This window comes from Lutzomyia longipalpis, chromosome 3 (assembly GCF_024334085.1).
Source record: "Lutzomyia longipalpis isolate SR_M1_2022 chromosome 3, ASM2433408v1".
Lineage (NCBI taxonomy): Eukaryota > Metazoa > Arthropoda > Insecta > Diptera > Psychodidae > Lutzomyia > Lutzomyia longipalpis.
In genome coordinates, this window is record NC_074709.1 from 30,734,584 (window position 1) to 30,749,590 (window position 15,007).

The window sequence follows — 15,007 nt, forward strand, 5'->3', positions numbered from 1 at the left end:
TTGGCGCAATGTACCGCTACGTACACCGGGTGGTGGGGCGCTCTTTCGCCGGGGACCCAGTGACACCTTTCGGCTGGCCAGTTCTTGTGCAGCCGTCGTTGCACGCACACCACGCGCTAATAGGAGGTACATACAAAATAATCTCCCGCTCTCTTCTTGAATTAAAAAGAAGAAAAAAAAACGCGCGCTCGCGCCCATCGTGAGTGAAACGGTGCAAAAGTTATGTGTGAGTGAGAAAGCATCAGGATTTAACCATCCAACATCCACAAAAAATTTATAATCACAAGAAGTAAAAAGAAATTACACCGAGGAATTGCATAAGGAATAATAGGAGAAAAAATAAGAGGAGGAGGTGTAAAAAAAGAGAAAGAGCGCCAAAAATGATGAGGGCCTTCGTGGCGGTATGTGCCCTCTGGAGCGCCCTCGCTGTGGCAGGTGAGTGTGTTGCCCAAGATGGCGCCCCATTCACCCTCTGACCTCCATTTCGCGCCATCACTTTCGCATTCGCCCCACCGTGTGTGTGTGCCACTTTGACCTTCTCGCACCACACAACCTCTCGCGGTTTTTGATCTGCATCCGAAAAATCTATGCTGATCATCCACAAAAAAAATCAATCTATTTTAAAAACCACAATGTCGCCTCGAAGTTCCCCCCGCAAGAAGAAGGCAAAGCAGCAGCAGCAGCAGCAGCAAAAAAAGAAGAAAAAGTGGGACTTTCTAGTCCGGTTTATTGTGTAAAGTAGAAGAGATTTTATTGAAAGATGTCGTTGAGATTCTGCACAGAAGAGCCAATCACTCGATTGTCGCCACACACAAATTGGAACAAAATACAGTGGTGGACATAAAAATTCTGCATGAAAAAAATCCATCTTGAACCTTTGCGTGGGTTAAAGACCTCTCGCACTCACCTTAACTAAAGAAGAAAAAAAAGTCTGCATATTTTGCTTCTTTCACACTCTTCTTAATATTCTGAAGGTGTTTTAGTTCAAAGCCATGCAGAGATTCAGCAATAAGTACATTACTTCTTTTTTTTCTCAACTCCTTCATAATCGACTGAGCTGTATACACACGCAGAAATTCCATCCAAAACCCATAAAGAATGTTATATTTGAGCAAAGAGAGTGGGTGGATTGAGACGGATTTTTGTGGATTTTATTGAGCGTTGAGCATAATTTAAATAAATTTTGGTGCTTTTCTGCAAGCCGGTCTTACGACTCATTCATTTTTCTTTCATTAAATAAGCTCTCTGTGCAAAATCTGATTTAAAAATCAAAGAGTTTTCGAATTAAATTAATTTATATTTTTTTTGAAAATTATATATTAGTCTGAAAGAAAGATTTTTTCCCTCCCACACACCTTTAAAATGTTTATTCATTGAGCTCTCAGTCAGTGTGGAATGTTTGTGGGGGAGAAGGGGGTTGTTTGTGTTATAATTTTGTGAATCAATATTCAATTTTAATGTATTTTAATGTAATGATTTAATTTTATGTTAAAAAAAAATTGATAAATATTGACTTTTTTATGTAAATATTGAAGTTTTTCATTAAATAAATAATTTTTTGATTTATTTGATTTGAAAGTTTTTTTAGTGGGGAAATTTCGAGTAAATTTTTGGAGAGTTCCGGGAGTAACATTGAAAGGGTTTGAAGAGATAATTCAGCAAAGGTTGCATTTATGAGTCTTTTTTTTTCTTTTACTAATTAAGCAGAGGAATAAAATTTTCCTTTAGGCTAAATTTTAATACAGAGATTTGCAAATTTCATGAGGAATTGAACGTAATGATTGGGCTTAAGGATAATTTAATGCACTGATGAAAATTCTATAAGACGAAAGAAATATCGAAAAGAAGAAAATGAAAGATTTTTTTCTCTGTAAATATTCCATATTAGTTAGGAATCATATATTTTTGAAGGACAGGAAACGATTAAAATATCACACAACAACTCTCTAATTTTCCAACAACCTTCACATTGAAAGTATAAAGGAGTCTATTCATTTTGAGACTGTAGTCAATCAATCTTTGACCTACAGAGATACAAGAAAAAATTTTGATTTAAAAACTGACAAAATTGCTAATAAAAAGTCTTTAAACTTCCATTTGAATGAACAAAAATTCCTTAACAAATGTTCAATGTATTTTATTTTTGATCCAAATTACATTCAGTTAAATTAGTTTTGGACTCATTTTGATCAGGTTTTGTTGAGCTTTTGTCGTTAGCAGAAGATGCAAATTTTTGCGATGAACCCAAATTTTCATTATCTAATTAAAAATTAAAATGATCTAATCATTGAAGCTTGAATATTTTTAATTTCTCATAAGCTCTCTGATTGTGAGATTTATTAAAAGAAAGAATGGTCAAAGTTAGTGCTAAAATCAGCCATTTAAAGACAATACATTTAAGGTTTTCTTTAACTCTTTTTATAGCTCTCAAATAATTCTTTTCCTCCATTTAATTGAAAGCATAAAAATTTGCAAAAGTGGTCAAATTCTTTTTGTTATAAATGAAGCATTAAAATTCCATTTATCTATCATTTCATTTATCTGTGTCAATATCAAATAATTGCCTTTAATTTTATTGGAAAATTAAGGACACCTTTTAATCTTTAAATGATTTTTTTTATTGGAATTTTCTACTATTAAAAATGTCCCAGAAGAAATTAATCAAAAATACCATCAAACGGGGTAGTTTTGATTAGTTTTAATCAATTCAATAAAAAAACTGATTTTCTTTCCAACTTTTCACAAGAAAATCTTTTGAATTTGTTGGTTAATTCTCACAGGTTATTCGGGTCATTATGAGTTAGTCCCCAAGGAGGTATCCAAATTTAATTTTTAAATTATTATGGGGCATTGTCAAAGGTCCAAGAGTAGCGAGATCATTTCCCGGAAAAGCGCCTGGGAAATACACAAATTTTCACATTTTATGTCAAATGGGGTGCAAATTTCTTTGATTTTTTTTGTCAATTTCTAGCTATTCTAGAAAATTCCTTTCTGTGTCATATGAAAGCTATTTAAAGGCCTAACAATATAATATTTAAACAATTTTCCTACGGTGAAAAACTCAACCAAAACTCCGGCAGTTAACTTTTCCTTTGCTTCCCATTTCTCCAATATTTCACGTAACCAATTTTAATTCAGTGGATTTTGTAGCATTTTTAATTATCTCTCATTTGGTATAACATTTGCACGGGAAATCCGCTGGGGAAACTCGCTATGAAATGATTTTCCGAAGTTTAGCACGTTTTCGCGTTGGAAAAACTTCCTAATGATCTGAATAAACTTCTTTCTAATAGAGAAAAGATTTTTATTTTCCACACACACACACACACATTTAAATAAAAAATGACTCATTCACCCCATTCTACAGTATAGATTATTTTACATTCTCAAGAGCTCAATGAATCGTTAAAATGCTTTCCAAAAAAATATCAAATATAGAAGAAGAGAATCAATATAATGCAGTAAAATTGGATGGAGATTTATTGAGGCACAAATTCTCTTCTTTCGTCTCTTTTCTGTGTTTTGAAAATTGTGCTTGAACTAACTGAATTATATACATACCTATATAACATATATATAAAGATAATATGCATAAATACCTTCAAGGGGAGTCATTACATGGATTAACATCCATGCCATGCTTTCTTTCATTCACAAAAGTTTCTTAATTTTTATGAAGAAAAAAAAAGAGATTTTTGGCGTCTTTGTTTTTTCCATTAGTGTCCAATTAAGATTAAAATTTTTATTGGGAATTTCTTTTGTAAAGTTTTCTTTCAGGGCGATGGGGGCCTTTCTTTCTCTCTTTCTCGCGGAAACTAATTGACCAATTGTTGTGTGTCTGCTTTTGGCGGCCTTTTCATTCAACAATTTCTTTGCGCATTTTTTTTCTTGACGATTTATTCATCGTGTTTGTGTTAATTTGTGTCAACAATACGACGATATACTCACCTTACCATGTGTAGATATGCCTTCTCTCTGCATGATTACCCGTGTGTACGCGATTTACTTAAAAGCCACCACGTTTTATGCATTTATCGCCATTTATATTATTTATGAAATCCCTCTTTTACAACAATTTAACATTTTTATGTGAGAATTTTATTTCTTGCGTTGTTACACCTCTTTCATGCACTCAAGCGTCCACTAATCACACCAATTGATCGCTGTTGGTAAAGATTGCAATCAAAAAGGAAGAATCAATAACACGACGTGGTGGAAAAGAATCAATTTTGTTGTATTTCTATAATTTATTTTTTTCATACAGTTGTGCTTCATTTGATGAATAAGATTTGCTTTCTAGAGAATTTTTCAATAAAAATTCTATTTTTTTCCTCCTTAGGTGCTTTAGAACACTAGATATTGAAATATTCTAAACATTTAGTGTTTCAAAAATGCAGTAAAATTATTTTAGCTGTGTTTCTTTCAGACACAGCTTTTGTGTACCGAGCAAAATCGAAAGTCGTCAGATCGGGCTCAAACTTGGGATGAGCACGAATTAGGGTCCCCACATTCCAAAAAACGTATGCGCCAAAAAAATTTTTTGTCCGGCCGGCCGTCCGCCGTGGTTCAACCTTAAATTGCAAGAGAACGGTAATAGATAGAGACTTGCGGTAAACGGCAAAGTTTAAAAGTCGACTGGAAGACGTCCGATTATGACGTCAAATTTTACCCCCCACCCCCCGTCCGCCATTTTGAATAACCTCAAAATTTTGTTTTCGCTATATCTCAGCCCCTGTAATAGCTAGAGGTCTGAAATTTTGATATGTTGTAGGGGACATCAAGAGCTTTCCAACGATACCTCATTTTCGAAAATCGGTCAAGCCGTTTAGTCAATATGGCCGCCACAATTTTTTATCGAAAATCGACCATAACTCGAAAACGGCTTGACCGATTTCGATCAACCCAGGCTCAAATGAAAGCTCTCAACAAACCCTACAACTCTCTAGAACATCCGAAGTTTCAAAAGTGACCGCTAGGGGGCCAAAAATCAAAAACAAAATTTTCGATTAGTTTTCGATGAATATCTCGAAAACGACGACATAAATTTTTTTCATTTTTTGATATGTTGTAGCCGACCATATTATCTAGCTTCATGCCAAAAATGAAGAAAATCTATGGATCCGTTCTCGAGATATAGCCTTCCAAAGTTGGCATGTCATATCTCGGGTTCTACAAGTCCGATTTTGATCAACTCAAGCGCAAATGAAAGGTTTCGTGAAACCCTACAAATGTCTAGAACATTGCAACTTCGAGAAATGACCGCAAGAGGCGCTAAAATCGAAAACAAAGTTTTCGAAAATTTCGAACTCGAATTTTTCGAAAATGGCGACATAAATTTTTTTCATTTTTCGATATGTTATAGCTGACTTCAAGACCTTTCAAACAAAAAAAAATTTATGAAAATCTATGGACCCGTTCTCGAGATATGGCCTTCCAAACATTTCTTAGGGTATGACTTTTCAACTTTTCCCGACTTTGCGCGTATTTAAATTAAGTTACGCTCTATTTTGCTCTCACAAAATTGGTACACTGAAAGAAACACAGCTCTCGTAAGCTTGGTCAGCTTACCAGTACATTTCTACCTTAAAAGAACTTTTAATTTCAAATTTTTAATGGAATTGCCATAAAAGAATCTTTAACGCGGTTTCAAACATTCAATTTACAGTGAATGCTGTTCATAACGAACTTCAAATGTACGTTGTATAAGTCCCTATGCCCTAAATATACATAACCTACCTCTAGACATTTCTATTGGGTTACATTGCCCTTTCGTGACCTTCCCATGTAGTGCGCTCCATGCATTCCGTGGGGGCTTAGAAAAATTTGCAAAAAAAAAAAAAAATAAATTGTTGAGTATTTTTAGAGGTTATGTCGAAAAAATCCGCATTCAAATCGGCATTCAAATGATGAGGCAACGAATTGTGGGAGAAAAGTGACACAATGCGTTTTGGTGGTGTTTGCAATGCGCTTGGCTCTCTTTCTCATGGTATCGTGTACGATGGCGGTGAAAGGGAATCAAAAGCTTATGAGCTTTTTCAACACACAACAACAAATAACACACAAAAAAAAGCCTCACACGATCGTGCCATTTCGCGGAAATGCCAATAACACAAAGACTCATATGCGAAAGTATATAAAATTACAAATCAGGTGGACATTTTTTTCTTATTAAAACATTCAATGAGGAGGGTCAATCCGGTTCGGAAGGAGTTATGATTGATAAATTTTTCAAAGAGAAATAAAGAAGGAAAAAAACTTCATCGTCTTGTTGGCGAATGTTGAAGGTGGTAGAAGGTCGAAACACCTTCATTTGTTGGCAAGAAAAGGCAATACGAGAGAGAAGCATCTTGCCTATACCTACCTACCTACCTACTAATGAAAAAAAAATAATGAAAGAAATGTCGGCAACAACGGGGAAGGGAGAGAAATCAAACAATTCAGTGTGAGAACCAAGAGATTCGGGTCACTATGAGCGCACCTCTTACCTTCTTTCTCATTTCCCATCGCGCAATATACCTTTAACATATATGGAGGAGGCTTCTCGCAGTCACTCTCCAGTGGATGCTCTCAAGGTGGCTGCTGGCTCTGACTTCTTTCGAGAGATTTCTTCTCGGCTCTTTCCCCACCTTTTTTGCTTGATTTACATTGCAAAGAATCATCATTCAGCATAGAAATGAAGTGCAATAAAAAAACATCTTTTTTTCATTTAACAAAGTTGCAAATGTGGCGAACAAGAAAATTATAACAAAAAAGTCGTTTTTCTTAAAGATTTGCAGTCAGTCCTACACAACGAATTGTTGTTATTCAATGTAGTTTTTCCAGTTGATTAATGACCCGAAAGTTGTTTAAACACGGAGCCTCAATGAGCTTTATTTAATTTTATTAAATAAAAATTTGGACAAAAAAATGATTCATGTCATTAATTTAATAAACTAATTGAACATTTTAACAAACACTTAAACTACAATGTTCGTTCTATATGAGCAGCACTGTAATTAGAATTTTATTGCATTTTGACTGAATTAATTGTTTTTAAATATTTCTTGACGATGAAGAAATAAGAAAATTTTGATTTTTTTTATTTCAAAATCCTTCACGTATCCTTTTGATACATTTGAAAATTTCAAAAGCTTTTTCAACATTCTAAATTCGTTAAGAATTTGCTCTAAATCTCAACTTTTATTGCATGAAAAGCTATTATTTGCTCTTTCCGCTATTTCATCCGGAATTTCTTATTTCTTTAACACTTCTGTGTACAATTTGAGAGCCCCTTGGGCCATCCACTTTGCGCCATCAACTGTCGCAAGATTTTGCTCTCGAAAGCGTCTCGTATGGGCCAAGCTAGGGCCTATTTTTCTGGGCAATTTCGCCAGCATTTTGGCAGGGTTTCCCACCTTTTTGCGGGGGGGCGCTGCCAGTCGCACCTGTCGAAGGTGAAATTGGCGCGAAAGAGAGGGGCACCGCGTCGCAATATCCGCATTCTCTTGCGCGAAAGAGGCGACAATCCGGTTTTGCTTGACTTCTTAAGATTGTATTGGTCCCGTTACCAACTCGCCTAAGATGTGGTTAAATATGTATACACATACAATTGGCTGAAAGTGAAAAGGGGGAGAGAGAGAGAAAGATGTGTGTGAGGCGCGACAGCTCACAAAAATTAGCTTTTGGACTCATTGATTGGGTTCAAACTTCATTGGAGTACAAATTGGGAGTCATTTTGAAGATTTATCCTTTTTGTAGTTAAACTGATTAAACTACAACAAAACTTAAAAATTTTGATAGCCATAATGGAATTTAGAATGCAAAAATATTCATAAAAGGATGATTTTTATGGCGGGAAAATTTGTGAGGTTAGAAATGCGCCAAAAAGCAAAATCAATGGCGGCTAATGGCATCAATGACACTAATCCTGCTAATTGAGTGTGAAAATGGGCAGAATTCGCACACAAAATTAATAGAAACACCGTGATTAATGTTCCAAATTGGAATAATTAACGTTATGCAGAGCTTTATATCCTCTAATATGAGATTTTCCAGGTGAATGACACCGAAAAAGAATGACCAGCATCTTGCGAGACACTTTCACCCAAAATTGCGTGGAATACCTGAAACTGCGCGATAATTGCACAATAAGCGCGCATTATTTTGGCGTGCCGTTTCGCATGGTGTGGCCCCGCAATATTATTTTTGAATGATTTCTCAAAGAAAATCTCATCTGCAAGTCAAAGTGCCATCATTTTAGTAAATAAAGCGTTGCGCGGGATTATTTTTTTTGATGAGAGGGAGCCACAAAAAGGGGGTGGTTTGGTGTTACTTTTTGTGATATTTAACTTCCTCATTTTGGGTGACGCACCGTTTGGGCATTAGAAAGTCCAAAGCGCGCGAAGGTGAAACTCGGCGCGAAGTGTTTGCTTTTTGCTCACCTTTTTTTTCTTCTTCTCACTCAAATTCGACGCGCTCTTGGGCCTGTTTGAATGTCACGAATACCCAAAGACTTGGCCACACAATTTAACTTGTTTTCCATCGCCAACAATCTCTCCCTCATATATATACATCTCTTGCATAAAAGTCTTTCTGCTGCTGCTGCTGCTGATGTGGTATGATGGCGGTGTGCGCGTTATTGCTTAAAAGTGGAAAATTTCTGTTGTAATAAGAAAAAAATGAAACCACCATTTTGAATTTTAATTTATATATACATATTGTAAGCTCTTGACGTCATGTTTTAAGATGAATAAACATTCTTCATTAGAGAAATTATTGATTTCTTTTTATCCTTTAAATTTGCAGATGATGTCCTTCAAACGATATCACCGTCGGTGGTTAAAGTACCCCCAGATCAAGGTAAGTGGGTCCCCTCTTCAAAAAATAAATCAAGCCATAAAAAACGCATAAAGAAAAATGTGTAAATAGTTTGAAAGCCATTTTTGTATAATAGAAAAGCATCGACTCTCTGGCCGCGATTGTAAATTTGCTCCTAATGTCGATGGAATGTGGGGGAAAAATGAAGATGAATATGGATGGTCAAGTAATACGAATGGCTATTGCATAAAAGTTGCATTTTATCAGCATCTTATCTAATCTCTCACTTTATTTCTCTTTATTTCTTTTTGCGATCTCGTTTTTTTTTCTTTCATTTTGTATTGATGCGACTTTATTAATTTAACTTCTGCGCGTCCTTTTTGCACATGGTGTGCCATATTGGTAGTTAACCTAACTTTTTTTTTCAAATATTCAAATCTAACCTCAAAAAAATTGTAACGATAATTTTGCATCAATACTTTTGAAGGAAAAAAATAATAATTTTAAGCATTAATCCTGTATAATTTGAATGCCAACCCCTTTATCCGCTAAAACATCCCCAATTAAATCCACTATCCCAGATTTTGCCACCGTGCTCATCGCCCAGAGCGACCGGCTACCCCATGGGCGTGTACTCAACGTTAAACCCACAGTGGGTGTCATCACATCAACAGCCAGAACATTCATAAATGGCGGTGCTACAACGGAATTTGCAAGTCAAGTTCTTGCAACAACCCTCGCGGATGGCCGGTATGCACATTTACTAGCTCGTAGCTCACGTGTCTTCTATGAAGGTCAGAGCAGATTACCCGCATCAGCGGATCCTAGACTCAATGATGTCACACATGCTTCATGGCCTGATGTGGAGACATTTATTGGGAATACAGACTTTGTGGTGACTCCTATTGCCAGTCAAGCTGTTGTGGAACCAACAATTATCATTGAACCCTCTGTGGTGGCTGTTAAAGTCACAGCAGTGCAACAGGAGACACCTTCTGTGGCTCCCAAGAGGGTTCCTGGAGAGAATTTAGCCACATTCACCGTAGGGTTTGATACAAGTGGCGTTCCTGATGCTGAAGCAGCTGAAAGTGATCAGGAATCCGGAAGAGAAGCACGAAAACTATCAGGATTCCCACTGGATATTGGCTCGAGTTTAGCCAGAGTAACGTACTACGGGTTTGCAGATTTTACAACAACAGTTGGGGATACAATTATTGTTTTCTCCCCAAGTACTGCTCAACCTGAACCTGGGCATGTTACCTCAATTGTGGGTGAACCAACACTCAGTGAAGCACCCAGGGTGACTCAGACAAGCCAAACAAGAGTTAAAACGCAAGAAATCTTCATTGAACCAACGCCAACGGTTACACAGGAGACTGTAGCAACAGTTGCACCTGAAACATTTAGCGAGGAAACTCCACTTGAAACCCTCATACAGGTGACACCAAGTCAGGAGACTCCCGCACCGGAAATTCCAGCTGTTGAGGAAATACCAATTGAAGAAGAAATTACCCCTGAAGTGGAGGAGGAGGAGGTGGTTGAAGAGCAAACAGAAGCAACGACAGAAGGTCTGGAAATGCCAGAAGAGAATGAAATTTCACCACCAGTTGATGCACCAAAACTCTCAACTCCCACAAATGAAGATATAGCGAAGATTTTTGAATCATTAGCCAAGCAATCTTCCTCAGTGCAAGAAACATTGGTAAGTGGAGGTGCTACAACAATTTTCTTTGAAGATGAACCATTAGCACCAAGTGAAGTGGAAGCTCCAAGAACAATTACAAGTGGAGATTGCCAAAATGCCGAAGTTCTCACCTATTTGACGACATTCTTCTTGACGGATACCACGTCGGTGAAGACTAATGAAGTAACACAGTGTCATACAGCCTTGAATACGGGTATGACGGAACATCCACCAGAAATGGAAGCATCGGAAACAACATTGGGAACAACAGAGGCAGAAGAAGAAACCACAACGACATTCATTGAGGAAACAACTGAAGCATTGGAAATTACAACAGAAACCACCGATGCTATCACTGAGACAACCGAAGCTAAGGAAGTTGAAGTAAAGAAGGAGCCTGAAGGGGAGAAGAAGAACGAGCCAGAAGTGGAGAAGGAGAAGGAAGAACCTAAAGTGGAGAAAATAAAAGAAATTCAAATAGAAAAACCAAAAGCACCTGAATTGGTGATTAAGAAAGAACCAGAAAAGGTGCTAAAAATTGAACCAACGTCTGTTGTTAAAAATGAACCATCAACAGTTGCAAATAGACTACAACCTGATACGGAATCAACAACAGAAGGCCTCTCGGAAATTGAATTAATTTACAAAACTCTCTACACCACCTACACGTACCTCACGACATTCTTCCACGAATCAACATCGAGTGTTTCAACGCGCAAAGAAGTTGTCACCAATGTCGTTACGACAACCGTTACCCCCGCAATGTTGGAGGATCTTGCTGACATTGTTAACAGTATGGTGGCGGAAAAACAAGAAGGAATTGGCGTTGGAAGACCCACAGTGGCATATACACCAACACCTAGCCTCGAAGATGTAGCACGTGCTATTGGAGGAGGATCAACTGATGGTGTTAGAACACTGTATACAACCTACACGTACTTTACAACAATTTTCGTTGATGGTGAAACGGATATTTCAAGTAGGACGGAAGTTTACACGAATTACGTCACACAGCCAGGGCAAATTTTGCAAACTTCGGAAATTTTGGAAATTCAACCAACAGCAACTGATAGTTATTCAACAATGACCAGATCAACAGACGACAACGTCACGTTTATGGTTACAGATGTGAGAAGTTCATCGAGCAATGGGGAAAGTGAGGTCATCAATAATCAGCTGGAGGATCAAGTTAGTAGTGAGAGCAATACTGATGAAATTCTTCCATCAGCTACGCTATTGCTGCAAACATCCTACACAACATTCACGTACTTTACAACAATGTACATGGGTTCAACATCAAGTGTTGTTTCGCGTCTTGAAACAATTACAAATGTTGTCACGGAAACTGTTGATAGGATCACACCTGAAGCAACATTGCCAATTACGTACTTCACCACATTCACCTACTGGACAACATTATTTAGGGATGGAACAACAACAACAACCTCCAGGGAGGAGACAATTTCGAATGTTGTGAGTGAAAGCCCCGAACCGAGTAGTGCAACAATTGAGACAATAGTTGCAACAACACCCACAACATACTTTACAACATACACATACTTTACAACATCATACGTGGGGGATGAAACGGTGCTCAATAGTCGCTTTGAGACTGTAACAAATGTCGTTCCAGCACCCACAGTGGAGACTGTTACCCCTGAAATGACAACGGAAACAACGCATTCAATTGCTGCTGTATCAGCAGCACCAACAGCCAGGGCAATTGATGTGAAGAGTGTGAAGGCAAATGCAATTGAAGATGGCCGAAGGAATGTCATATCACGCAATCATGGGAAAATTGTTGATGCTGATGGAATTACGACAATTTTATTCACAACTGAAGGCGTTGGGACGCTAATTGACGGCTTGTATGCCCAGGTAGCTAATTTGCTTTGTTTTCACCCAGATATCTCATGAAATGATTCATTTTATTTATTTTTTTGTTTAAATTTATGTTAAATTGTTGATTTCGTTGTTGTTTTCGTTGTTGTTTTCGTTGTTGTTTTTTACAAAACATTTTCTGAGATATCTGGTCATTTGAAAACACCTGGACGTACAGAGTGCTTAACAACCTTTTATCCCATTTTATTTAGATTATTGAGAGTACATCGACGGTTGTTGTGGATGAATCACGCACAGCACAACCAACAACAGCCCTTCCAACTGGCTTAGTACGCCTCATTGATGGTACAATTGTAACAAATCACACAACAACACTGTATCAATCGCGTGTAATTGGGACGGTTATCGATGGAAGGTATGCTCAGATAATTGAAAGTACATCGAGCTATCTCATTGATCGTACAATGGCACCAGCAACAACAACTGCAACACCAACAATTGAACCAACACCCGAAGTTACGGAAACGACAGAAACGGAAGAGCCACCGGAAGTTGCGGATACAACACGTGGCGGAGGGCTATTTGCAACGCGAAAGAGAACCTTTACACCGGTAATTAGGCCATTCTCAAGTCGTGCAAGACCTACATTTAACCCCATTAAGCGAAAAGGAGCAACAACGAGTGCTCTAACAGTCACAAGAACGGATTTAACGCCCACAATTAGGGCAACTCCTGCATCGAAGGTTGAATCAAAGGGGAGATTCACATCGAGGAGATCTTCATCGCCATCGAGTTATTTAGCACCATCAAGTAGTAGTAGTAGTTATGGTGGTGGAAGTAGTAGTAGACGATTCTCCAGGCCACGTCCAATTGCTCCATCTTCCACAAGACGACCTCAGGCACCGCAATCAACAACAGCTGAATTACCACAGGAAACAGTCACGACGCGTGCTCCATCACTTAGGGGACTCTCAAGGAGACCCTCATTGGCAGCTAGGAGAACAACAACAGCTCCCATAATTACCACAACAACCCCACGTGCAAGGACACCATTGAGAGCTAGTTTTGGCAATAGAACCCGCATTGGTTCACTTTTCCCGCCACGAGCACTCTTTAGGCCACAACAAACGGAAATAGATCAACGGCTGGATGAGGATGAAAATTCCGAAAGTGAAACTGAATCAGGGAGACAGAAGCGTCAAGCTGTTGAGTATGGGACGAGAGCACGGTACATTGGGAGGAGAACAACCACAACGACAACAACAACACCCCAACCGTATTTTAGAGGTTCCTACAGGAGAACTCAGCCAACATCACGGAGATCTCAAACGTCGTACAGACCACAGCAGCAACGACAGCGAGTCACATCGAGGAGACCACCAACACGAACAAGAGGAAGGATAACTGAAGCTCCGGAATATAATTTACCTCCACCCGATGGAACTCTCACTGTGACGCACTTAGTTCCAGTTTCAACGAGCGTACCAAATATCATCAATGGAAATACGCAATATAGACAAATTGTTACGCAAAGTGCAAGTGTTGAGATTGTCTCACCGGGTGGGTATTCCGTTTCAACGGGGGGCGATGGACTAGCAACAACGCTCCTCAGTAAATTAACCTCCCTTACGCCGAGTGGGGCAACAGAAGTCATACAGTTGCACCTCAAAGAATCCCCCACAACAACAATTATTTTTACACCAACAACAATTCGCGGTAGACGGACATCTTTCTCCCATATTGTCCCCACAACAGCTTACACCGTTGAAAGGATGGTGTCGACAGTAAATATTGATGCTAATGCACCATTAGCTAATATTTTATTATCGCAACTATTGCTGGGAAATTTGAATTTTGGAAATTTAGGCGTTGCCCAAACACCTTTTGCTAATTTTGGGAATTTAGCTGTTGCACCTACGGCTACACAACCAGCTACACACTACCATACACGATCAACGACATTTGTAACAACGATCACGAATGAATTGTCAACAGTGCTCCCCCTTACGTTCCATGGGAAGCAAGTTTTAACAACAATTTACGATCGTACGCTGTCAACTGTTACAGCGACAGAGTACATAACGGATACAGTGGTTGAAACACCCCCATCGCAGGTGATACAGCAGCAACCAGCGCTAAATAGCCTCTTGCTGCCGTTGTTGCTGCAACAGCAGGCATCAGTGCAGGATACAGATGCAAAATTGCAAGCAATTGAGGAAGATCCGAAGCCATCAACATCAGTTGTTACGCTGTATGTTTCGGGTAGGACACCGGGGGATTTTAGCACATTGCTCTCAACGGTGGTTGAACGCCCAAAACGTTCGGCACCAACGGAAATTTTAGCAACTGTGCCGCCTTTTTTAGCGTAAGCGACCCTGGCGATCAACCCGGGGTCGCTAAGCAACACAAAACCCGTACGCTTGTAAAGCGTAGGCGCATCACACCAACAATTACGCCACGCCTTACACGCACACATACCATTAGGCGTAAGTTAACCACGACTGTCACGACGCGCCCTAAGACCTACACATACGTCGTAGAGCGCATCAATGGAGCTGAGACAATTGTAACGACATCAACGGAAATACGGCATGTACCACTAACCCTTACTGTTGCTGCAACATCAACTCAGGTGAGTTTTCCTACACTGAGAGAGAGAGAAAGATGTGCGGGGATGGAAACTTC

At 38.8% G+C, this 15,007-nt stretch overlaps 1 protein-coding gene across 4 annotated transcripts in view; it reads left to right on the top strand.

Annotated features, from left to right (window-relative positions):
• The window catches only part of LOC129793879 (mucin-2), a 20,859-nt gene continuing 5,852 nt past the window's right edge, over nt 1-15,007 (top strand). Inside the window, exons 1-4 of one of the 4 annotated variants that reach the window (XM_055834341.1) lie at nt 1-435; nt 8,785-8,838; nt 9,378-12,358; nt 12,574-14,954. In XM_055834341.1, the coding sequence (XP_055690316.1) occupies nt 381-435; nt 8,785-8,838; nt 9,378-12,358; nt 12,574-14,691 (5,208 nt within the window). In that variant the 5' untranslated portion in view covers nt 1-380 and the 3' untranslated portion in view covers nt 14,692-14,954. Of the gene's footprint in view, nt 436-8,784; nt 8,839-9,377; nt 12,359-12,573; nt 14,955-15,007 lie in introns of those variants that run through there. The other 3 variants (XM_055834342.1, XM_055834346.1, XM_055834343.1) reach the window with 3 other exon arrangements.